Source organism: Podarcis melisellensis, assembly GCF_964234715.1.
Source record: "Podarcis melisellensis genome assembly, chromosome: 16".
Taxonomy (NCBI): Eukaryota; Metazoa; Chordata; class Lepidosauria; order Squamata; family Lacertidae; genus Podarcis; species Podarcis melisellensis.
Window position 1 is genome coordinate 32,792,977 of NC_138533.1, and position 27,205 is coordinate 32,820,181.

General features: G+C 44.9%; 1 protein-coding gene across 1 annotated transcript in view; it reads left to right on the forward strand.

Moving 5' to 3' along the window:
- The window catches only part of GALNT9 (polypeptide N-acetylgalactosaminyltransferase 9), a 181,723-nt gene that overhangs the window by 22,166 nt on the left and 132,352 nt on the right, over positions 1-27,205 (forward strand). The window contains exon 2 of the mRNA XM_081893362.1: positions 22,810-22,990. Within this exon, the coding sequence (XP_081749488.1) occupies positions 22,810-22,990 (181 nt within the window). The remainder of the gene's footprint in view (positions 1-22,809; positions 22,991-27,205) is intronic.

The window sequence follows — 27,205 nt, forward strand, 5'->3', positions numbered from 1 at the left end:
TACAAAGGTGCACAATATTGCAAAATTGTGTTTAATATTCATAAGGGCTTTTTTTAAAAAAGAAATCTCAGATGTGATGAACTGAACTTAAAACTGGGAAAATAAACTGTGGTGGACAGATTCTCCCATCCATAACTAATGCTCAGCTGCTCAAGGACCACAGCCACTTGCAGGTGTGGTGGTTGATGTTTCAATTTGCCCCCTTGCCATATTTAAGTAGAGAGGATAATGGCTTTTGCACCCACAACCCTGGCTGGGGTGATGGGTTGCCCTATTTTATCTGGTAAAAGAGACTGGAGGTGTGGGTTACACAAGGACATAATCAGATTCCAGAGGCTCATGCTGAATGAATTACACCCAGTCCTCAATAACCTTCAAATTCCTGACACACAGACCAGCCTCTCTTTAGCTAACAGCATCTTGGGACAAGATGTATAACCTGCATAGAACTTACAGGTCCCCATCTCAGTTTAATATGAATGAAAGTTGAATAATGGGGCAATTGCCCTAGACTTCACACATGGAGTGAGCCACATCATCATTACATAGGAAACTTCTTTATACTGAATCAGACCACTGGTCCATCTAGCTCAATATTGTCTACACTGACTATCAGATGCTTTCAAAATGTCGTGTCCTCCAGATGTTTTCAACTGCAAGCCACCGCATCTTTGTTCATTAGCCATGCTGAGTGGGATTGATAGGAAGTGTAATCCAAAATATCAAGAAAGCAGCTGGATTTCATTCCTCTGTCAAAAAGTTGAATAGTGTCAAGGTGGGAGCCAGGAGCCAGTCAGCAATAACTCACAAGACGTCCATGAAGTTAACAATTTTATTCAAAGAAACTAAACCGCTCAGGTCTAGTGAGCACATCAACTCTTCTCAGTAAGTCTTACCCCCAATAAAGCAGTTGCAAGAAGGACTGAAGGTCCCCACTTTCCCACAACTCTCTAAGTCTCCTCCTCTCCTGGGTCCTTGCCAAGCAGCCTGAGACTTCTCTGCCTGGTCTGTCTTTACTCTGCCCTCTTCATACCTCTGCAGGTTCTGGGAGACATGCTCGGGGAGCTGGTCACAGCAGGAGGGGGGACTCCCTGGCTTCTTCAGTGTGATGGCCTGGGATTCGGACTCGGATGCTGAACCTGAGGGATCCCAGCCTGCACAGGATTCCCTGCCTCCAGAACTAGCTGAGCCAGGGCTGGGGCATGAGCCTGAAGGGTCCTCACCTGTGCTGGATGCTCAGGTGAAGGCATCAGCTGAGTCTGCTCTGGCCCCTGAGGTGAGGAGGACCCATTGCCTGCAGGTGCTCCACTCTCAGCCCCGTCAGAGGAAGCTGAGGTTGCCTCTGGGTCCAGTAACCCTCCAGCCTCTCCTGAGCTACAGAGGCTCAGGGCAGAGAGGCGGAGGGAACTAAGTTCCCGCAAGAGGAGTGCTCGACTCCAGGCCAGGAGAGGCGAGTCACCAGAGGATTGGGGCCGCCCTATGCCTCAGGGCAGATAAAAGCTGGCCAGACCCAGTCCCAAGTTGTGGGAGCAACATGGATGGCTGCTAGTTCCTGCCTGAACCCTGTCCTGCTTTTCTGCCAGAACTCCTGGCTCCCTGCTTGCATGCCTGTTCCTGACTTCACCTAACTCCCTGCCCTGCACCCAGCTTCAGCTACTATGGACTGCCTCCATGTTGTACTTTGACCATGGACTGGACTTGGACCTCGCCTCTTGGGTAACCCACGGGACCAGCACATTCAGCCTCTTGGCCACCCTCCTCTCCAGCCTCCACCTCTGCCTCTGACTCTGGACTGCTCTCTGCCATAGCTTGTTCCTGCTCACTGAACCCTGTTGCCTCTTCAGCTTTTGACACCTCCTCTTCCCCATCTGCTCTCTCTTCTCCTTCTGAGCACTCACTGTCGTCCCACCATCAATCCCCTGGCTCTGAGCCTTCTTCCCTAGCTGATGCCTCCCGCCACTCCTCTGCATCCAGCTTATCCATGACAGATAAAATGCCATATGCCAATGGTAGCCAGCATGGTCCCCCCCCCCCCAGATCTTGTTGGAATACAACACCCCATTATTGTCAGTTAGTGTGGCCCATGGTCAGGGATGATTGGAGGTCTCTTCTCAGCTGAATGCATTGAATTTGCTTTCTTATTATGTATAGGTGCTATCTTACATCTACCATGTTCCTTTTTTAAGCTGGCTGGTAGTTAGCTGTAAACATTTGCCCAGCTGATCAATGACACCTAAGTGGTTGTTAGTCTTTTGCACATGCCCTCCAGTTGGTGAATCTTGGGGTTCTACTAAACAAGCAAACAAACAAATCTGAGATCTTGGATGGCGGTAGACTCTCCTTCATTTGATGCTTTTCAGAAGAGGTTGGATGGTCATCTGTCAATGAGTCTTTAGCTGTGATTCCTGCATTGCAGAGGGTTGGACTAGATGAGTATTTGGGTCCCTTCAAACTCTACAATTCTATTATTCTGTGACTCTTACCCCTGATCTGGGGACTACTAGTCACTAATGTTGGAAACCACTTCTCCACTTGAACAGGGCTCTGAGATATTAGAACATACGTGCAGCAATGACTCAATATGGATAGCTCTCATTTTCAAAACCATAAAATGGCTGGTATGTACAAGTCCTAGAATCCCTGACAACCAAGGTCCAACTTGTCAGCAGAGGAGAATAGGCTTCATCCTACTCCATGAATTTGTGTCGTCCCCCCCCCCTTGTATTAACAGCAGGGAAGATGATAGAGGGAATCAGACTGGCTACCATTGTCTCATACAATCTTCTCATCCCACCTTTCACATCCATTTTTATGTCCAAATGCTTACACAGCATTGCAGTCTCCACCATAAACCCTTTTGCAGCAAGGAGCATTCAAAGCACACTGACTGCGTACCTAGCTCCCAAATTAATTGATCTGAAAATAATTAAGTAGGCAATTTGTGTGCAGCAGCTACTGCTAATTATCCCAGAGAGGCCCATTTCACTGTTTTTGTGATCCTTTCCTTGTGGGTGGTATGTTCCTTCTGTCTTCCTATCACAAGGCAACAGAGCGAGCTCACGGGGGTCGTAACTATCACTTCTTTGATTCATTTTTATAGTTTAAATCCCTTGCAGGGCTTTGCAGAAAATATCAGCGTCCAAATATTATCTGTAAGAGTAAGTAAGCCAACAACAGACCACTTTCCTCCTGACAGATATGGAGCTTTTGGGATGGGCTGATCCACTGATTCCAGCCCATTGCAGGTTGGCTGGTGCTCAAATCATAGATTGGTTGAGAAGAAAGGCTCATAGCTCAGTGGCAGAGCATCTGCATTATATGCAGAAGGTTCCAGTTGCAACCCCTGGCATCTCCAGTACATCCCCAGTCTGAGCTGGTGAGCCAGACAGTGTAGACAATACTTATTCAAGACTATTAGCCCATCTAGCTCTATATTCTATTAAGGCAGTTTCCTATGTTCCTTAATCAAGTGCTAGCATGGATACATATTTGGGGAAGGGCTACAGCTCAGTGGGCGACACAGGTGGCACTGTGGGTTAAAACACAGAGCCTAGGACTTGCCGATCAGAAGGTTGGCAGTTCAAATCCCCGCAACGGGCTGAGCTGCCATTGCTTGGTCCCTGCTCCTGCCAACCTAGCAGTTTGAAAGCACGTCACAGTGCAAGTAGATAAATAGGTACCACTCTGGCGGGGAGGTAAACGGCGTTTCCGTGCACTGCTCTGGTTCACCAGAAGCAGCTTAGTCATGCTGGCCACATGACCCAGAAGCTGTACGCCAGCTCCCTTGGCCAATAAAGCGAGATGAGCGCCGCAACCTCAGAGTCGGTCACGACTGGACCTAATGGTCAGGGGTCCCTTTACAGCTCAGTGGCAGAGCTAGGATTGCCATATCTTGAAGAGCAAAAAAAGAGGACAGCCTGAGCCACTGCCAGCCCGAACTGGGGAAAGAGGCGTATGGGCATGGGCTCACAGGGCCACCACTGCTGCACCCACGTACCTCTGACCCAGCTCAGGCTGACAATAGCTGCAGCATGCAGTGAAGCCCAAGCCCCATACATTTTCTTTAAAATGTAAAAATCCACCTGGATGGGCATGTTGACCCTTAAAAAGAGGATATGTCCAGGTTTTACCAGACATATGGCAACCCTGGGTCATTTGCACACAGCAAGCCCCACCTTTAACTCCCGCCATTTCTCCATGCAGACAATACTGAGCACATTGGACCACTGGTCTGACTCAGTATCAGGCAGTTTCCTCTGTTCCTTTGTTAGAAGCCTGGCTTTGTTAGACAGCCAGTGTGTGTAGTGGTTAAGAGCAGTGGACTCGTAATCTGGTGAACGGGGTTTGCATCCCCACTCCTCCACATGCAGCTGCTGGGTGACCTTGGGCTAGTCACACTTCTTTGAAGTCTCTCAGCCTCACTCACCTCACAGAGTGTTTGTTGTGGGGGAGGAAGGGAAAGGAGAATGTTAGCCACTTTGAGACTCCTTAGGGTAGTGATAAAGTGGGATATCAAATCCAAACTCCAACTCCTCCTCCTCCTCTTCTTCTTGGCTGCCCCCCATGCTTAGGGGTGTGTAACAAGAACAGCAAAAGGGGGGTGGGTGGAGTAGAGTTAGGGTAGTTGCTCCTCACATTTTTCACTTAATTCTTATTGCAATGCCTGAAGTGGGCTAATGTTTCTGTATAAAGTGACGGCCATTGCATTCCCTCCCCTAAATGTCAAAGCCAATTAATCTTTATACAAACGATAAGCAAGAAAGGAGAAATGAAAATGTTCCAGGCTTTATTGCTCCTTTTAAATAAAACGCTATGCCACTTTCTTGCTGACGCTTTCCTTTCCTGCTTATTCTCCTTCTGTGCTATTGCAAGACCAAACTATCTTCTTTAGTTCTCCGGTTTTATTGTGACTCCAAAATGTGATCATGCTCAATTTTCTCTTTATTACTCATATTACTCTCAATTATTGTTGTTTATTAGTATTAGACCCAACTGATGCTTTCTACCAGAAAAAGGATTTCCTCCATGCTCTGATTCTGCCCCAGAGAGTTGAGAGAGCTCCTAGAAGAGGTTTAGGGGCTGCATGGGGGCAAGAGGCAGGATCACTGGTGGAAGAAGAGGAGTGCGGGGGGAGCACACCGCCCCCAGCAGCGCAATCCCGGTGGGGTGCCATTGTGGCCTTATAATGGGAGTGGAGAAATTCCAGCTTAGAGCTAAATCTGACTCACCAGACTCTTCTCAAGCCATGCCTCCTTCTCAAGCCACACCAGTTACTGAACCTGGTCCATCCCCTCCTCGGCTGAATTTGAATGTTTGGAAAGTGTCCTTGAACTGCAACAATGCCTGTCTTTTGCCTGGATGAAAACTGGAGTGGTATCTGTATGTAGGTAGAAACATGTGACCTTTCCATGACTGGAGCATAGCCTCCACCAACTCCACCAACTTTTTTTCCAACTTTTTTCCTCCGTCGATGGCATGTGGCCCTTGGAAGGCTGCCTTCTAGGGAATGTGGCCTCTGGACTGACAAAGGTCCCCCATCTCTGCCTTCCTTTGAAAGTGGGATATGGATTTAACCTCAGCAAGAAAGCACTCAATGGACATTTCTCTCCATCCTGCTCCAGTGCCTTGCCTGCTATCGCATCGTCTCTCCTTGCAGTAAATTAAATCATATTCCGATTTAATAGAGAGAGAGAGGATGAATAGTAGAGAAAGGGATGTCAGCCCAGCCTGCGCAGGAACAGATAAGGCCCAGTGAATGTGTGCAGGAGTGAGATAGCGGAATAAAGGTGAGGGAATAAGGTATGGGGAGCATGGGGAGGAAGCAAGAAGTAGGAACGGAAAGATGAAAGTCCTGTCTGAAGATCCCCGGCTTCAAAACAGCAAAACTCTGCAAGGAGACAGAGTGCACAAATGTATTTTCCTTGATCTGCACAAACCTACAAGTGTAAAGTATAGAGACTGTCAGGGAAATGAGGGTGTGGGCATGACTTCGAATGATTGGAGAGGGAGACAGAGTACAGGTGTGATGGGGCTGAAAACAAATCCTGGCGTAGAGAGATGCTCCAGTTTTAGGAAAGCAGTAGAAAAGGCTTGTGTCATATTTAGGGGATGTTACACACCAGGTGCCAAGGATCAGGATTGTTGCGCATCTGCTGAGGGCCACACTCTGGAAATGTGACAAATGCTTGGGAATCATAGGTGTGTGAATAGTAGCTACAGCTACTTGGACTCTTTAGGGGAAGTCATGTGATTTAATTGTGTTCTGGATGTTCTTTAAATGTATGGATGTGTCCCTAGCTGGTTCTGTCTTTGGCTCTTATTCCATCTACCATTGGGCTCCCTGCCTTCTGCCCTACCAGTCTCAACGAGTGTGGTGATCACACACAGGGCCCCCGGATGTTTGATGGTCTATTGACCCTGTGCCACCACTGTGATTGCTTTCTTCACTGCCACCACCCTGCTTCTCACGGGGACACACAGAGTCCAGACAGTTGTTAACATTAACAAATAATCAAGTTTATTTTTAAATGCAGGAACAAGCGTATGGTTTCAGTTTATTTTTCTCTTGTCAGTTTCATAATCTGAGTTCCTAACAACTCCAAACTGATTATTCCAACTATCTATCTGACTCAACCTAACAATTCCTCTCACTCTCTCACAATACAACTCGACCAACCCACTGCCTATTCCTCCCTCTTACTTCTCCAACTCCCAAACCTCAACTCCCAACTCCCAAACCTCAACTGACTCTCAAACAGCTCCCACTCTAACTTTTACTCCACCCTTGCATTCTCACTGGCCAATCACATCACACCCATTTTAACCCTTTCCTTATGACCCATCCTAGGAGGCAAACGCCACATCGAGCATCAGTTACCACTGGATGAAACCATAGTTCTCATCCAAGTGCCAACCTTTCTGAGCCGGGGGAATACACAGGTGAAAGAACTATGGTGGCAAACTCAAGGTTGATTGACATGTTGTATGCACCATCAGGAGGAACATAGTAGCAGATCCTGTGGTCACATCAGCAGCTTGCATTTAATGCATGGGGCTCCCCCAAGGAGTCCTGGGAACTATAGTTTGCACCTCACAGAACTACAGTTCCCAGCACCCTTAAGTTACAATTCTGATAATTCTTTGGGGGAAGCCATGTGCTTTAAATGTGCTTTGAATGTATGGTGTGGATGTAGTGTGTTGCTGCTGCTCCATATATAGGTTGTAGCATCCCTCGTGCCTATTAATTTATTTTATTGCATTTACATCCCACCTTTTCCTCCAAGGAGCTCAAGGTGTTGTATATGGCTCTCCCCCTCATCATTTAATCCCCACCACAAACCTGCGAGGTAGGATAAGCTGAGAGGCAGTGATTGGCCCAAGGTCACCCAGTGAGCTTCATGGCCAAGTGAGGATTTGAACCATGGTTTCCAGGTCCCTAGTCTGACACGCTAACCACTATATGACAGTGTCTGTCACACTAGCTATGGGCTGATTTGTGGATTTAGCATGCATACAGAGCAAGTAAGCCCATTACAATAGTCACTTCATCAAGTCTCAGTCAACTTCACTCCATCAAGCCTAAACGTTTTGAGGGATTTCAGCAGAAGTGGGGAGAGTTTGGGTCAAAAGAGTGACATCTCTTGGAGCTTTTATATGCAATTATGCTGTCACAGGATATCCCCCTCCCCCCTTCGCTAGAGACAAAATCAAAATATATATAATGGTGAGGTTCCTGAAGTTCAAAGGAAGCCAGCAAAAAGTTGAAGGATGCTGGCAAATTTCCCCTAGGAGACCTTCACATATCCCTAAGTGTTTTCTACACATACATCTTCACACAGCACATTCCAGATTCATATAATGTGCTGCCACAGATGTAGTGAGGGCAACAGTTTTGGGTAGCTTTAAAAGGGGGAGGGGACAAATACATGAAGGAGAGGTTTATTCGTGGTTGATAGGGATGGATGGAGCTGTCAATTTTGGTTTCTCGCAGTTTCTCATTCTTCTAGCCTTAAGCTCAGTTCTCCACATTTCCACATCAGTTTACTTTTTTTTAAAAAAGTCCTCATGAAAATGTACCAACATACACACACCATCCTTCATCTGGGCAAGCAGGAGACATGATCACAAATCAAGACGATCCCAGTCCAGGGCAGGGGACCCTCAAGGAGTGTGAGAAGCAGGGCTGGGGAAGGCTGTGGCCTGGGACAAGTCTTTATGGCTTGATGGAGAGGTCAGAGGGCTGCCTTTGGCCCTGGGCACTGAGGTTACTTAGCCTAGTTAAAGCCAGGGCTTTTTTTCAGCTGGAACTTGCTGGAACTCAGTTCCAGCACCTCTTGGGCGGGCACCAATGCCATTTTAAGAGAATGAGGGAGGTTTCATTATGAGTTGCAGCACCTTTTTTTCTAGAAAAATAGCACCGATTAAAGCCAACCTACTACTGTGGAAGATCAGCAAGCTCAAATCAGTGTATTTGGTTGTTTCCTTCTTATTTTAGTTTCTTTACAAGTTTGGAGGCTGCTGTCAGAATGCCTAGCTGCCTGGCTTCATCTAATAATGAGGGGCAATGAAATATTTTGCTTCGGGGTGCAAGCTGTTTACCTGTAGGGTTCAAAGAGATATGTTCTTTCCATCCACCACAAGCCTCTCTGTTTAATTGGCCCAGGCTCTTCATACTGCTTTTGCTTGGCACTGGAGGCCTCGGGTATCAGCCACTGCCAGAGGTCAAATAGGAGACTGATGGCATTCTGAATCTTCGTTTCCTTGCGGGGAGGGGAGGGAACCTGGTTGCCTAGCAGCACAGATGAGTACCACAGCATCACTTGTCTCCTCTCAATGTTGAGGCCATCACCCAATCCAGAATCTTCTGGCTGTTTCCTTGCCCCCTTCCTGATCTGCAGAAAACTATGAATTATAAACACTCTCCTGATTCATATGAGAGGTGGGTGTATCAAAATGAAGAAAGGGAAGTAGTGGCATGAATTATTCAATTTTGTTTAAAACAGATATAGAATCTTCTGTAGGGTTTTTTTAAAGAAAAAAATGGGAGCTTATGACAAACTGATGACAATGAAAGAGAAATGCAATTTAAAAAACCCTTTAACAAATGCAGTATTATCTACTAGGGATGTGCATGCACCCACAATCCAGTTCAGAGCCCATTCCAATGCTTTGGAATGGCCCTGATCCGATCCAGAATTATCCAGGGCCAGACCTACCTGAATCTGTGCTCCAATCTTATTCAGGAGTCTTGTATTGCATTTAATTAGAGTTTAAAATGTGCAAGGCCACCCCCTTTGACAACCCCAGATCAATTCAAGCGGACCCAATTTGATCCAGGCCTCAACCCATTCCAGCCAAATCCCAGGTTGACCCAAATGGGCCAAATTCAGTTTGGGATCTGGGGTTGAGCTGGTATGCCCTATTATCTACCCCATAGAAATAAGGCACAGATGGGGAAAAGAGCTGATAGCCTAGCCTTCTCATGATAACTGATACCCTCTAAATGTGACCAGAACAGGATACAATACACCTGCCTTTCACAGAAGGCAGTCGTATATTAGAAGGGCTATCCAGCCCACATCCAGTTTAGAGAACATTAAGAACTGTGTCCAGTTCTGGGCACCACACTTCAAGAAGGACACTGACAAAGTGGAACGTGTCCAGAGGAGGGCAACCAAAATGGTCAAAGGCCTGGAAACGATGCCTTATGAGGAACGGCTAAGGGAGCTGGGCATGTTTAGCCTGGAGAAGAGGAGGTTAAGGGGTGATATGATAGCCATGTTCAAATATATAAAAGGATGTCACATAGAGGAGGGAGAAAGGTTGTTTTCTGCTGCTCCAGAGAAGCGGACACGGAGCAATGGATCCAAACTACAAGAAAAAAGATTCCACCTAAACATTAGGAAGAACTTCCTGACAGTAACAGCTGTTCGACAGTGGAATTTGCTGCCAAGGAGTGTGGTTGAGTCTCCTTCTTTGGAGGTCTTTAAGCAGAGGCTTGACAACCATATGTCAGGAGTGCTCTGATGGTGTTTCTTGCTTGGCAGGGGGTTGGACTCGATGGCCCTTGTGATCTCTTCCAACTCTATGATTCTATGATTCTAAGAAGAGAGATTTGAGACCTGGGAGTTGCCCACCAAGAGTGAGTGACTGCACAGCAGACTAAGCAGGCACACAGGTCACTGGGTCACAGCCTACTCTACTATAGTGAGATCTGCATTGAATTCCTGTTAAAATTTAGACTGGGTGCTTCTAAAATTGCATCTCTACAAGAGATGGGGAGCCTGTGGCTCTCTAGATGCTGTTGGACTACCATTCTCATTAGCTCCACCCACCATGTCCAATAGTCAGGGACGATAGAAGTTGTAGCCTAATGGGATCTAGAGGACCACAGGTCCTCCATAATGATCTACAGTGCAGTGGTACCTCTAGTTATGAACTTAATTTGTTCTGGAGGTCCGTTCCTAACCTGAAACTGTTCTTAACTAGAGGCGTGCTTTCGCTAATGGGGCCTCTTGTTGCCGCTGCACCACCGGCACACGATTTCTGTTCTCATCCTGGGGCAAAGTTCTCAACTCGAGGTAACTTTTCCAGGTTAGCAGAGTTTGTAACCTGAAGCGTTTGTAACCTGAGGTGTTTGTAACTCAAGGTACCACTGTCTATATAAATATTAACCTAAGCAACTGTGATGTGTTTCCTCCTTTTTAATGATGTGTAATTGGGCCCCCGATGCCGAGGTCTCAAAAATCCTTAGTTGGTTTCTGGTGCCAGCCTTGATATGAAGGTAGTATGACCTATAAGGAGTTACCAGCTCCTTTGCAAATGGAGACTTTCATCCTACCTCCCCTACCTTTGTGTCTATCTGTTGTTGACCTTCATGATCTTCTGATATTTGTTTATCTTCTTCCAAATTATCTCTTGTAATTAGAATCCTTCTCCTCATCTCTAGGGGCCGCAGGCTTCAAATGAGGATTGCTTAAAAGCAATTACATTTTGATATTGGAGATCTGTACACATAAATGTTGTATCATTTCCAATTAAAAATAGTAATGAATTTTGTCCACAGAGACAGCGGACTGAGCGGAGCTATTGTTTCTGTTGGTTCCACCGGGATATAACAAGAATGCGTGCACAAACATCTGTGTTGCGTGCGTGCGTGCGTGCATGCATGCACGCTCGCACACACACACACACACACACGCCATCATGTGTAGGTGCTGTTTCACCTTTGGACACAGTTTGAGTCAGAGTTCCAAACTAGAAACTGCCTTTGAGCTGAGTCATAGGAAAGGTCTCTGAGCATGTGCAAAATAGGGATGGGTAAGGATGAGGGAGACATTCACTTTGGTTCACCTTTTAATGCCAATGCTAACTAAATTGCACTGCCTCAAACAACATGTGAACCAAAGCACAGCTTTCCTTCAAAATTTGCACTGCTACAAATTTTCCAATGAAGTTCTCCAACCCCTAAAGGTGTGTAAAAATACTTATGTTGGTGGAAAGTGAGCATACAATGCATACATTAGTGAAAATAATATACAAAAATTTCTTATAGTAGTAAAGTTTTATGCAAAAATATGTGTATTCAGCAAAATGGCATATAAGCATGTATGTATTTGGAGAAATGTGCAGTAAAATGGGGGGGGGAGTGCAAGCTGATGTGGAAATGTCAGGAGCTGAACTTCAGTCTGGAAAGATTAGGAACGAAAGTGGGGGGTGAAATTCAGAAATGTGTATGGTTCCAAGGATGGTGGATTAGTCAATTTCCAATCTGTTTCAGTTTCTCATGCACTCAACAATGTGCCCACTCCATCCTGTTTTATGCAATTTTTTAAAAAAGCACCCCCAAAATAGATTTAAATTTTACTCATTTTCTCCTAAGTTCTTCATTTCTGTTTGCTGTTGTTTTAGCCCAGACAAACTTCCTCTTTCTGATGGCCTTGCTTTGCTAGTCATGGTCCTCTGGTCTTACTCCTCTAGCTGGGGGTTGAGAGGCTCCTCCATCATTCGGCTCCTCCATGATAATATGACAGCAACAATCACAGATAACAATGGCTCTCAGTGAACCATTCACAGTGGGATCAGGTGTTAAACAGGGTTGTGTTATTGCCCCAACTCTATTCAGTAAATTTTCATTGCCATGATCCTACACTTTGTCAAAGGGAAACTCCCCACTGGGGTAGAAATCATATATCGAACAGATGGAAATCTCTTTAATCAGCGCAGGCTGAAAGCAAAGAGTAAGGTTACCGTAACTTCCGTCATAGAGCTTCAGTATGCTGATGACAATGTAGTGTGCGCATGCTCAGAGGATGAACTCCAAACCATCCTAAATATCTTCGCAGAAGCTTACAAAAAGCTTGGCCTGTCACTCAACATCCAAAAAACCAAAGTGCTGCACCATCAAGTACAAAATAACCCCTCTGCAGCGCCACAAATCCAACTCAGTGGTGTAACATTAGAAAATGTTGATCACTTCTCCTACCTAGGCAGTTATCTTTCCACAAGGGTCAACATTGTTGCCGAAATCCAGCATCTCCTGAGCTCTGAGAGTGCGGCTTTCTCCCGATTGAAGTGCAGAGTGTTTGAGGACCGGGACATTTGCAAGGAAACAAAAATGCTTGTTTACAAAGCTATTGTACTACCAACCTTACTCTATGCTTGTGAAACATGGACCACTTACAAACGCCATCTCCAGCTTCTCGAAAGATCCCATCAACGGTGTCTCCAAAAAATCTTACACATCACTTGGGAAGACAGGCGAACTAATATCAGTGTACTGGGTGAAGCAAAGATCACCAGTGTTGTAGCAATGATTCTTCAACATCAGCTTCATTGGACTGGTCGTGTTGTGCAGATGCCTGATGATTGTCTTCCAAAGCAACTACTCTATTCAGAACTTAAAAATGGAAAGTGTAATGTTGGTGGTTAACAAAAGAGGTTTATTTTTTAAAAATAATATTTATTTAAAAAAAATTTAAACAGTAAAAAACATACAGAGTAACATATAATTTTCCAGTATCCACATTTCATTCTCCTCATTGGACTTCCTCGCGACTCACGTTCCTGCATTCCGAACTCTTAAATTTTACCAGCAAATTATTAACTTGTTTCAATTCTTATAGTACAATTTTCCAATATTAAATCTCAAATTTTAGAAAATTTAGACCGTAATTCTAAAGACTTAGTTTTAACATAATATTTATCCAAAATTTGTCTTTTCTTTTAATAGCATTTAGATTCTTATTCCTTTTGACTAGTTTGTTGGTACCATGTTGTTGCTAATCAACAAAAGAGGTTTAAAGACTGTCTCAAGACAAATAAAAAAAAATGTAGTATAAACACCGACAACCGGGAAACACTGGCCTGCGAGCGCTCCACTTGGAGAACAGCCTTTACCAAAGGTGTCATGGGCTTTGAAGACACTCAAACTCAGAATGCAAGGGAGAAAAGTGCTAGGAGGAAGGCACGCTTGGCAAATCCACACTGTGATCAACTCCCACCCGGGAACCAATGTCCACACTGTGGAAGGAGGTGTGGATCCAGAATTGGCCTCCACAGTCACTTACGGACTCATTGTTAAAACCATGTTTATGGAAGACAATCTTACTTGGCTGCGACTAATCACCAAAGAAAGAAGAGAAGAGAGGCCAGAGTCTTATTCCTTTCACCTTTGCAACCCCACCACAACTGGCATATGGAGCATCAGTTTCCAACTCTGTTTCCACCTCTGTCTATTGGATGGAGCCAGGTTGGTCTCTCCCCATTGCCATGCTGCTTTCTTCCAGGGAGATGTACAGCCTCCTAGCAACCTCCCATTCGCTGGCCAGTGTCCTTCGCTCTCTGCAGTCGCAGGGCAAGTGTAGAACTTTGTTCATTTTCTAAGACTCTGTAATATACTTCTACCATCAAGGCTCATAAATCCTGCACAAACTCTCTGCTTAATGAAGAAAAAAAAGAGGTCCAGAACTACAGAGACGCTCCGTAAAATTATTGCTTTGGAGGCCATCCAAAAAATTCTCTTGTCCCTCAGACAGAAGAAAGAGGAAAAAAGGTCACAGAATGCATTACTGGCTCAGCATGCCAATACTGAGAGTATGCAAAATGAAAACCTTTGGCAAGCACATATACTGTACTCAACAGCATCCAGGCAAAATGACGTTATTTCAACTTTGAGATTGCTACCTATTTTACAAGAGGAGGTCATATTGAACGTACAAATGAAGATGGAAATGCTTCCGGCTTATGACTCAGCCTAAATATTAAGCAAAGACGTGTTTGTGAGATTTGGAATTGTACATTTGTTTGGTTTGGAACCAGCAGTGAGCCCAAATCCCCTCCACACACAAGAACTGTACGACCCTGTGAATAGGTTTGGTGATCCAGGAAATGCATGGAGAGCAGACAAGTTAGTACGTTTTTTAACAGGAAAGAAAAATCTATACTTGGAAATTTACGTTCAAATATGCCCTTCATCAAAATGATTAGGACAGCAAATATGGAGCATAATACTATTAACTATTTATTAATATTGGCAACAACAGCAACTAACAAATGAAGAATAGAGCTTGTTAAATTGCTTATTGCTCCAGAAGGTCTCCAAGCGACTCACAACATATTTAAGAACCTGGTGGATCAGGCCAGTGCCACAGCTAGCAAAGGAACACACTCTAAGCATCTCCAGTCCTCTTGACTGGAGGCCCAGTTGAACTTTACTGAAAGATATGCAAGTCCATTTGATTTTGTACTGGCAGGATTTAATATTGCAATGTTTGTTGGTTTGCTTTTGCTAGCTATTGATCAGTGCTTCCATGCTTCTTCCTGACAACTTCAAACATCCAGCAGCACAGTGGCAGCCTGATGAACTATAGGAAAAGGACCATAGTTCTGTGGTGGAATATCTGCCTTGCATGCAGCAGGTCCCAGGTTCAATCCCTGGTGAATCCAGATATGGCTTGGAAACCCTGTAGAGTTGCTGCCAGTCAGAGTAGATTATACTGAGCTCATGAAGCTGTGGTCTGACTCAGTAATAAGGCAGCTTCCAGTTTGCCTATGAACAATGAAAACAGTTTTGAGTTCAGATTGGATCGGTGTGTGTTATTTTCCTTAAGAAAGATCAGATTAGCAGTGGGAGCAGCTAAAACACCAGATTTTGCAGAAAACCAAATGCAAGCCTTATAATTATGTACAGCTAAGGTGGGCCACCTCTCTCCTAGGAAAAATGATAAGCTGCTTTTCATCCTCTGTGGTCTCCGTGTTCATTGTGCTTCAGCTTTGTTCTCTTCTTGGTAGAGCCACTGCTGTTCTGTGAACACAGTGGTACCTCGGGTTACAGACGCTTCAGGTTACAGACTCAGCTAACCCAGAAATAGTACCTCGGGTTAAGAACTTTGTTTCAAGATGAGAACAGAAATCGTGTGGCAGTGGTGTGGCAGCAGCAAGAGGCCCCATTAGCTAAAGTGGTCTTCAGGTTAGGAACAGTTTCAGGTTAAGAACGGACCTCCAGAATGAATTAAGTTCTTAATCTGAGGTACCACTGTAGTTCTTTGCAGTTAAATATACACTTTTGCTCCTGCTTTGTTACAAAAGGGGGAACAATTCCTGTTCTGTCTGTGGTTCAGATTAAATAAGTTGATTTATGGGTGGCTGTTTTGTAGACAACAGAACATTCTGGACATTTTGTCCTCTCTCATGTTTGAGAGGTATAGAGAATGGAGACCAAGATGATCAAGGGTATGGAAGTCAAGCCTTATGAGGACCAGTTCAGGGAGTTGGGTATGTTCAGCCTGGAGAAGAGAAGACTAAGAGGTAATATGATAGACACCTTCAGCTCCACAGGGTAGGATGTGAACCAATGAATACAAATTACAAGAAAGGGGATTCTAGTTAAACATTAGGAAGACATTTCTGGTGGTAAGAGCTGTTTGGCAGTAGATTACAAAAGAAGGTGGAATCTCTTTCACTGGAGGTTTCTAAAGAGAGGTTGGGTGGCCACCCTTCAGGGATTCTTTAGCTGTGTGATGGCCTCGGGCTCGGGCTCGGACTCTGAACCAGAGGAGTCTCAGTCTGCACTGGATCCTTTGCCTCAGGCATCATCTGAACCAAGTCTGGGGCCTGATCCTGACGAGTCCCAGTCTGCACAGGTTCCCCTGCAACAAACACCAGCTGGGTCAAGTCAGGGGCCTGAGCCTGCCCTGGCTCCAGATGCGGGGATTACCTTGTTGCCTTCAGCTGGGCCATCACTTACAGCTGCTCCACTACCGGTTAGGTCAGGGGAGGCTGAAGCGGCCCCTGGTTCTAGTAACCCACCAACGACTCCTGAGCTGCAGAGACTAAGGTCTGAGAGAAGGAGAGACCTGAGTACTCGCAGGAGGAGTGCTCGCCTTTGGGTGAAACAGGGAGGTGAGTTGCTGGGGGATCAGGACTGACCGCTACCCTGACAAAGATAAAATGTTGCGGGAGCAACATTGCTGTATGCCAGATCCTGCCTGAGATCCTGTACCTGTCCTTGCCTGGTATCCTGCCTCGTGTCTTGCCTTGGCCCTGTTGAACTGACTCTTAGTGGAACCTTTGGATTCTGGACCGGTCCTGGACTGCGTTTCACGGGTTACCCCCGGGCCCAACACAAGCTGTGATTCTGTGCTAGATTACCCTTATGGTACCTTCTGACTCTACAATTCTGTAATTCTAGGATTCTATGACTCCCTTCTCTGAAACACTGGAGGACTCTATGATTCTGTGAATCTAACTGAACATGCAAGTCTTGATCAGTGAAGCTGTGCACCTGCAAAGTGTGCGACACCCCCACCCCAAGAACTTTTGCTGCTATTATTAATACTGCTTTTCATTTCTTCTCTTTGATCTCAAAATGCATCCAGCATTTCGCCGGGGGAGGAGACACATACTACAGCACTAAAATTGTTTTTAAGTGACAACAGCCCGTCTATCAAGCATTTGGGAAGCACTGCAGAAAGCTTCCCAAACACTGGGGAATAAGTGGTTCCTGCAGAAACTGGCTGTGCTTGTGTGTTCCAGCCACTTCTTATACTATGCCACACATAGGACATCAGAGGTCAGGCAGGTGGGTATGGTTTGGGGGGAAACAGTCTTGCGGGCCAGATTGGGACCTGTGCTGTGCCAAATCTGGCCTGCAGCCTGAAGAATCCCCACCTCCAGTTCTTTTTTTAAAAATATTTTTATTGCACAATTTCCACATAACAAATTATCAAACCATACAGTTGCCTACATAATCCCCCCCATAGACTTCCCTCAGCTCCACTCCCTGATTTTGCTGCACATATTTTCTCTGCATATTATAAAATTATATATATCTTTACATATATGTCCTTCATGTTATCAACAATAAATGTGTGTATGTTTATTCAAAACCTGCCAAGGAGTCCAGTTGATTTTGTTGCATTTTTAAATAATTTGTATAAAGTTCCCATTCCTCCTTGAAGTGACATGTTGTCCTTGTCTCGCAATTTGTACGTCAATTTGGCCAGTTCTGCGTAGTTCATCAATTTCTCTTGCCACTGTTCTTTTGTCGGGATTTCTTCATTCTTCCATCCTTGTGCTATCAAAACTTTTGCCGCTGTTGTAGCACCTCCAGTTCTAAGCTGGATGGACCAATGGTATGACATGGCATAAGAACACACCCTCCAAATGTCCCTATTTTCCAGGGATATCCCTGATTTAGAGAAGCCATCCCAGTTTCTGATTTGATCCCAGAATGTCCTGCTTTTCCTGAGGACGTCCCTATTTTCATTGGAGAAATGTTGGACGGTATGGAGTTATTCGACTCCCAAGCTGTATGAAGGCAATCCTGTATATGGAAGGTTTTTTTAATGTTAAATGTTTTATTATGTTTTTATATATGCTGGAAGCTACCCGTAGTGCCTGGGGCAACCTAGTAAGATGTATGGGGTATAAATAGTAAAATTATCATTATGGAATGGGGTGTCCCTATTTTCGTGGGAGAAATGTTGGAGGTCATTTCGGAAAGCATTCTGTGCTCCAGTGCATCCACTTCAAGGTTTGGTCCCATCCACTACTGGATTCAGGCCCACCAGCAAGTGGCCCCCCACAGATTACCCCGGAGAGAATGTGGCCCTTATCTGAGAAAAGGTTCCCCTTTCTTCTAAGCACTATTGTGCACGACCTCGCAATGTGTGCTGAATTGAAAGCACCGTGATGCAGAATGACTGCTGGCAACAGCTTCGCGTTTAGTGGCTTTTCTGAATTGTGTCGTGGCGGCGGGCAAGAGAAAGAGAAGGCATCAAATCTCTTTTTAATTGTTCTTCGCCCATCAGCAATACTCACTTTTGGTGTTGGTTACAGAATACAGAAGCGCCTGGCTGGTGCTTGTGCCTGCTCGACAACCTCGGCTGGTTGATTATGGATGCTGTAAGCAAGCTCCAATGTTTCATAGGGAAAGAGGCCATTTCAGTGCAGTTCAAGTGGATTAGGGCTGGCTAGTGGCAATTTCCTAGAAATGAGGAAAGTAATGCAAGGAAACCAGAATGTGCGTCATGAGTATGGCTGCATTTTTTAAAAATGAGAGCGAGAGAATGGCTTTTTTTTCCAGCCAGGGGAAGAAAATAGAAATGATAGTATTAAGCTCAGGATAGCAAGGAGGCGAGAAAAGAGGTTTGTGTGTGGATTGCACTGCAGAGGAAGGCAAGAAAATCTTGACCAAGGAGGTCTAAAGTTTCAGGAGATGTTCCCTCCCCACCCTCCTCCTGTCCAGCTTATCAGGCTTGACCTGGCTCAGAAACAACATTTGGTGTTTAATCAATTAATCCAAGGTCAGGGGAACCAGCAAGCCAGATTGATACCTCCTCCCACCACTCCCAAGCCAAGTTTGACAGAAGAGTGGAACCACCCACCTGGCAATCATACCAGGTGACCCTTATTTGCCCACAGCAGCCTCCAGACTGAGAGCCAGTGTGGTATAGTGGTTAAGAGCGGTAGTCTCGTAATCTGGGGAACTGGGTTCGCATCTTCGCTCCTCCACATGCAGCTGCTGGGTGACCTTGGGCCAGTCACACTTCTTTGAAGTCTCTCAGCCCCACTCACCTCACAGAGTGTTTGTTGTGGGGGAGGAAGGGAAAGGAGAATGTTAGCCGCTCTGAGACTCCTTCGGGTAGTGATAAAGCAGGATATCAAATCCAAACTCTTCTTCTTCTTCTTCAGACCCTATTTTGGAAGGGGTTTCTGAAGACATCTTCAAGAGCCTGACTCAAAATGCTGTTTTTGAAAACCCTAATTTGAAAAGAGCTTTGTAGTCACGGGCAAACAGCTGATCAGTAGCACATGCAAACACCCTTTTGGCACTGAACCAGATTTAATTTTTATCTGCCCCACTGTCATGGGCTGGCAGAGGAAGGATGATATAGATGGGTTGTTTTCTAGAGACCTGGGGGAGGACTCCAGTTGGGTGTAGATCTTGAGGAGGGTCTAAGCGTGTGGGGCTTCCTTCAATCTGCTTTCTCATCTCAACCATCCCTGCTTTGAGAGCCACAAGCCCTTCCTCCCTCCCCACAGCCACTGGAACCTATATCGGATATTTCCATGGTGCCTATTGCACTGCCCACTCCTGCTTCTCCAGATGTAGGTGTTCTACCTGCCATGCCTGCCTTGCAGAGAGCAAAGACACCTCCTCTGTCACCTAAGCCCCAGAGGTGCCAAAAGAGGTGTGAAAAGGTGGAGCGGAATTCACCTTCTATAGCAATCTAATGCTTGGCTAAGGAGCGCACTTGCTGCACCAAGTTGAGCCCATCCCTGAACCATTTAAATAGGATACCAAGGGGTGTGGCCATGTTGGATGAACACATAAGCTAGATCACCTGCCATGCCTTTGTGTTTCTGTGCCTTGGATCAACTCTGTTACCTGCTGTCCCTCCAGCCAGCTATTCACATAGGTATTTCACTTATGTAAGTGTTAATGCCTTTGGAAACATCCTTATGTGTGTGGTACGGAAGCTGTACTACCCAGGACAGGATGGGGTTGTGCAGAGTTGTTAAGGCAGCAGAGAGCATTGTTGGCTGCCCACTCTCCACCTTAGAGCAGATTTATGCCACGAGGTGCCATAGGAAGGCGCTGGACATAGTAAAAGATCCATCGCATCCTGGTCACTGTCTCTTCGAGCTCCTGCCGTCGGGATGGAGATACAGGACGATGAAGACAAGAACGAGCCGTCTTAAGAACAGCTTCTTCTCCAGAGCGATCTCGGCCCTGAATGGGAAGCCTGGACTTTGAAAGTCATCTAATCTTCCTTGCTGTACTATACTGTATTGTTTTAATTAATGTTTTTATCGAGCAGTCAAGTAATTTTGTTGTCCCCGAGAGGGGGCAATGACAATAAAGATATTATTATTATTATTATTATTATTATTATTATTATTATTATTATTAGAGTTAATGTTCTTGAACAACTGGGAACCAGGACGTACAATGTCAGTGGTAGAGCAGGCAGTCCTGGCTTGACTGAAATGATCTCACAGGCCAAATGGGAAGGCCTAATGGAACTAATATGGCTTCCAAGCCAGAGGTTCCTCACCTCCAAATGAGTCGGAAATTGCTAGAAAATGCACCAACACTATTGTTCAATTTTATTGGATCTGATCTAGAAGATGTGGGCCTACTAGTAAACAATAGCAAATCATCTGCCTACAAAACCTTTTAAAATGCCATTTGTTCACATGCAAAAAATAAAATAAACATGGATTTCTCTGTTTTGCGTAATGGCACATGCCAATAGCTCCAAATGTAAATCAAAGCAGAAACATGACAGTCTCGTTTCCCTCCTATTTAATGTTACAATTTATGAGTCACTTTTCCATCAAAGGTACTCAAAGCATCATCAAAAAGTTTACTAGAAGCCTATGATAAAAATGACAAAAGAACAGCAGTAACAATCAAAATCATGAAAAATTGATCTTCAAATGAAGGGGACAGAATAATGTTTTAGGAATAAATCCCTAAAACATTATTATAGAAAGCCTGACAGATGTTTGCTAAGTAGTTGTGATGCATGCTAGAAATGTGAGGAAAACAGAGCAGATTGTATGCATGTATGGTGGACGTGTAAGAAAACCTGAGGTTTCTAGGGTAGGTGGAATCATTAAACGTATACAGGAAATGATTATTATATGGAGGGGGGGCATCCAGTCTGAGGGTCAACTTTGGACCAGTATAGATCCCAATATGGTGTGTGTGGCCATTTCCACCACCAAACCACAAACCACCATATGTGACATTAGGCAGAGCTGCTTTGGCAGCAAAGCTAAGTTCCATGTGGAGAACTAAATCATGCAGCCGATCCCTGCAGACAGTAAGTTTTGCCAGTCCTGTGCTTGGCACTGTCTAGCACAGAGCTGGCAAAGAGTCCTGTGCTGCAGATTCTGAGCAGCTGGCTGCTGGGTACTTGGGAAGCACTGCACAAGAGACCCAGATGGGTGGATGGGACAACAACTGTCAATCATCTTACATCATATTGAGAGATAGGTTGTCCCACTGTTATGTCTTGAGCGTGGATCACAGAACAATAGGCAGGTAGGATTTTAGAATGTAGTAATTTGATTGGCCCGTAGGAGCTGTCCAATCCAGCTCCAAGAGGGGAGTTTGAATTAGCCTCTCAGGTGTGACTGATGGTGTCAATAAAGTATATATAGCCTGGGATCTGGGCGGGACATCACTGACTCACTTCTACAGGATGATTAACTGTTTATACTATGAGTTGAAATAAACACAAGAAAACCTCTCCACTGGGTTTATTTCACCCTCCTATGTGGGGATGCGGCGGGTGGCGCTGTGGGTTAAACCACAGAGCCTAGGACTTGCCGATCAGAAGGTTGGCGGTTCGAATCCCCGTGATGGGGTGAGCTCCTGTTGCTCAGTTCCCGCTCCTGCCAACCTAGCAGTTCGAAAGCATGTCAAAGTGCAAGTAGATAAACAGGTACTTCTGCTGCGGGAAGGTAAACGGCGTTTCCGTGCGCCGCTCTGGTTCGCCAGAAGCGGCTTAGTCATGCTGGCCACATGACCCGGAAGCTGTACGCCGGCTCCTTCGGCCAATAAAGCAAAATGAGCGCCGCAACCCCAGAGTAGGTCATGACTGGACCTAATGGTCAGGGGTCCCTTTACCTTTATCTTTACCTGTCCGGATAGACCCATGGGGGCTAGGGAGAGATAAGGATCTGGTCTGTGAGACCAAAAGTTTCCCCCTTCCCTGTTATATAACAATAAGTGATTTCATGAATCCTTTGGGGCTATCTTAAAGAAAGCATGCCATTAGATTTCATTGGATCCTGTTCACTGCAGCCACATTCTTTTGGGTTATCTTCGTTTTAAAAACCGCAATGCATAAAGCACTGTGCATGCACATTTTGCCACATATTTCACTTCATATGTATCTTCTGAAAGGGGGTGAGAAGAAATCTTGATGTACTGTGGTTCCACCAAAGTGCAGGGCCACTCACTCATGTCAGTAAAACACTACACAGAATCCAACCCTGAAGTACTTTTACGGGGTTTTCAGAAACTTTACCCAGATCTGTGAATTACTAATATAATATTATTTTCTTAGCACATCTTTATCCTGTAAATTTTGAGTGTTTTATGGCATAGGATGACTGAAAAGATATTCAAAGAGGGGTGGGGAATAACCCTTTCCCCCAGGTATAAAAGTGAGAAAAGAGTTAAATCTTCATTCAGAAGATTAAAACGAAAAATCTGCCAAGATGTTTAGGAACTACTGGGATCCGTGTTAACTAAGATGCACCTAATGATTGCCTATATCTTCTCTGCAGGTCTAGCCAAGCCAATGGGATTAGTTGAAGGCCCTGGAGGCTTGGGCCAAGGAGGGATGGCTGCTACCCTGAGAGACGATAGTCATGAATCTGAAACAAAGTATGAAGAATATGGTTATAATGCCCAGCTAAGTGATCGGATTTCACTGGACAGGTCTATTCCTGACTACAGACCAAAAAAGTAAGTACACTTTTATTAGTGGACATGATTCTGTTTTCTTTACTTACATTGGAAAGCTCCTAAAGGTTTGTCTAAGTGTTGGTGTAAAGGTAGCCTAGATCAATGTTTCCCAACCTTTGGTCTCTAGCTGTTTTCAGACTACAATTCCCATCACCCCGACCACTGATCTTGATCGCTAGGAATGATGGGAGTTGTAGTCCAAAAAGAGCTGTAGACCAAAGGTTGGGAAACACTGGCCTAGATGATGCCCTCCTCATATTATTAGACTCCAGCACCCATCAGCCCCAACCAGCATGGCCAATGATCAGAGATGATGGGAGTTGTAGTCCAACAATATCTGGGTGGCTCTAATTTGGCCATCCTTGAAGCTAGCAGATGATGTCCAACTAGCTAAGCAACTAGAAAGGTCAAGTTATAGGACAATGGAAACCTGAACCAGATGTCTACTGGTAACTTACCTGTGTGTGTCACCATTTGGAAATTCAGTCTTCTCAAATGATAACTAATATGAAAGGCAGCATGTCTCCTAATACCAGATGCTAGGAAATAACAGCAGGAAGGGGCTATTGCACCCATGTCTTGCCTATGGGCTTCCTCAAAGTTGGCTGCAGTGGGAAACAGAATGCAGAACTAGATAGGCAATTGCTCTGATCCAGTAGGGCTCTTCTTTTGTTCTTTTGCTCTTCTCTCCTGTCTGCCAAGACCAGGTGAGGGTTGTGGGAAGCTAACCTGAATGTAGGCCTGGAGAGTGTAATTCTCCTGTCCCCTCAATTAGGGCTGCCATACATCCAGAATTTCCTGGACATATCCAGGATTCGTCAATGGAAAATGGTGTCCAGGAAAACCTGGCTGAATAGCAGCCTTTATCAAAAATGTTGATTTTTTTAAAAAAAACTTCTGAAAAACTGCTGGAACAGAAGGAAATGAAGGAATAAGAATCTCTCGGTTCTACTGTACACATTGGTGGCATATATGCACACATGGCCTTTTGGAAATGAGAAGCTCTTTTATCTTGTTTCATTGGCTGAGGGAAGGGTGATGCTGGGCAGCTGGCTGGCTTGGGATGATGGTCTGCTTCTCCACTGAAACTGACAAGGTAGCAGGAGAGCCTTGTCAGTTTCAATTTGTTCAGATTCCTTTTAAAAAACATTTGTATCTAACCCTGAGACATATGTGGGCTGGAGGTTGGGAGGATCAAATGACTCATCTTTAATTGTACTTCTGAGAAAAGAAATATAACGAAAGAACTATATAGCCAGGATCTTTATTCAAGCCAACTTTGGCTTTTTGCTTTAAAGTAAGGCTACATCCACATTATGCATTGAAAGCACTCCAATACTACTTTCGGAATCATGGCTTCCCACAAAAGAAATCCTGGGAGCTGTATTTTGGTAAGAATGCTGAGCATTGTTAAGAAATCCTTATTCATTCTCCGAGAGCTACAATTCCTAACGTTCCCTGGGAAGAGGGATTGGTCATTAATCTGCTCTGGGAATTGTAGCTCTCTCGAGGGAATAGGGTCTCCTAACAAAGCTCAGCATCCTCAATCAACTATATTTCCCAGAATTCTTTGGGGGGTAAGGCATAACTGTTGTGACTTTTATCTTAATGATTTATTTCAAAAAATATATATTCTGCTTGATTGTTTAAAAAAACACCCCCAAGAGAATAAAACAATAATATTATCAGTAAAGGTAAAGATAATGAGACCATTAGGTCCAGTTGGGACCGACTCTGGGATTGCAGTGCTCATCTTGCTTTATTGGCCGAGGGAGCCAGCGTACAGCTTCCGGGTCATGCGGCCAGCATGACTAAGCCACTTCTGGCGAACCAGAGCAGTGCACAGTACCTTCCCGCCAGAGCGGTTCCTATTTATCTACTTGCACTTTGACGTGCTTTCAAACTGCTAGGTTGGCAGGAGCAGGGACCGAACAACGGGAGCTCACCCCGTCGTGGGGATTCAAACCACCGACCTTCTGATCGGCAAGTCCTAGGCTCTGTGGTTTAACCCACAGTGCCACCCGCGGCCCTTAATATTATCAGTAGAAACAGTCAAAAACAACTATTTAAAACAAAAAATAAAAAATAAAACCAGCAAATTAGAACATACTTCAACAGTCTACATGTTTGGGTAGAATTGTCTAAACCGATGGTTCCCAATTGGTGATCCAAGGACCCCAGGGGGTCCACATAACACACCCAGGGATTTCACGGCACTATTCACATAACAAAAATCACCATAGACATATCATATATATTTTTCAAAAGTAGGGGGTCCACAGCTTGGCTTTAGAAAAATAGGGTTTCTGCAGTACTTAGCTAATTGGGAACCCCTGGTCTAAACAAAGAAAAAATTCTAGCAGTTGCTGCCTGGTGTTAAAACAGCATACCAGAACGTTTATCTGATGAATATAGGGACATCCTATTCAATAATAATAATAATAATAATAATAATAATAATAATAATAATAATATCCACACACATCTGACTAGGTTTCCCCAGCCACTCTGGGAGCTTACAGCACATATAAAACCCTAGTAAAATGTTGTACAGGGGTACCTGTACAACAGGTTACAGACTTCAGGTTACAGACTCGTACCTTGGGTTAAGAACTTTGCTTCAGGATGAGAACAGAAATCATGCGGCAGCAGGAGGCCCCATTAGCTAAAGTGGTATTCAGGTTAAGAACAGTTTCAGGTTAAGAACGGACCTCCAGAATGAATTAAGTTCCTAACCCAAGGTACCACTGTAGATTAAAAACTTCCAGATACAGGGCTGCCTTCATATGTCTTCTAAAAGTTGTGTAGTTCTTTATCTCGTTGACGTCTGATGGGAGGACGTTCCACAGGGAGGGCGCCACTGCCAAAAAGGCTCTCTGCAGCTGTAAGTGCCAGTTCTGCAGATCGAAGCAGTCCAGTATGCAAATGTGGGGTAAGGACATAAGGGTGCCTTAAATGTATAGCATGGATGTGACTTTAGGGCCCTTTAACTATACTAATTTTTTATGGGATTTTCTCCATGACTGCCTTGCACATGCATTGATAAACTAACTTATACCAAAGTGCCACATTTTTCATGCATCTCTTCTTTGACCAGTATGGCAAACTGTGTTTAACGCTGACACCATTTAAGGACTTCCTTCATTAAGTGGCTTTCAAAATCCTCCAAAGGAGATCCTTCCAATATGCTCCAAAGGAGATGTCCTTCCTTCCCTGTCATGATAATAACAATCGGTAAACGTCTTAATGCAGCCCAAGGAATGCGACACTGCTAAACTGCTCTCCATAGGCAGGACTGAAAAGAATACTTAATTAATTTCTAATAATAATTCCTCCCCCCCAAAAAAACCTTTGGGGAGCTGGAAGCACAGCTGAAAGTTTAAATAAAGAGCCTTATTAAGTGGGGAGAGAAAAAGTTTAAATAAAGCATGCTCAACAAGTCTTTCTGGAGAGATCACTCCAGCTGCAGGCAGCCAGGAAGAAAAAGGCAGCATGTCAAAATCTGAGCAGGTTGTTGTTCTTTAGTCGTTTAGTCGTGTCCGACCCTTCGTGACCCCATGGACCAGAGCACACCAGGCACTTCTGTCTTCCACTGCCTCCCGCAGTTTGGTCAAACTCATGTTCATAGCTTCGAGAACACTATCCAACCATCTCGTCCTCTGTTGTCCCCTTCTGCTTGCACCCTCCATCTTTCCCAACATCAGGGTCTTTTCTGGGGAGTCTTCTCTTCTCAGGAGGTGGCCAAAGTATTGGAGCCTCAGCTTCAGGATCTGTCCTTCCAGTGAGCACCCAGGGCTGGTTTCCTTCAGAATGGATAGGTTTGATCTTCTTGCAGTCCATGGGACTCTCAAGAGTCTCCTCCAGCACCATAATTCAAAAGCATCAATTCTTCGGCGATCAGCCTTCTTTATGGACCAGCTCTCACTTCCATACATCACTACTGGGAAAACCATAGCTTTAACTATACGGACCTTTGTTGGCAAGGTGATGTCTCTACTTTTTAAGATGCTGCCTGAGCAGATAGCATGCTTAAATTGCAAGGCAGCCCAGCTAGCATGGCTGTTGCAGGCTACAACTTCCATCAGCCTTAGCATCACACCATGATGCTGGCTGGGGCTGATTGGAGTTGTTGTTGGGTTGCCATACGTCTGAATTTTCACTTTTTGAAATACGGCAGCCCTAGTGGTAGCCCACAATATTTGCTGCAGAGTGCCT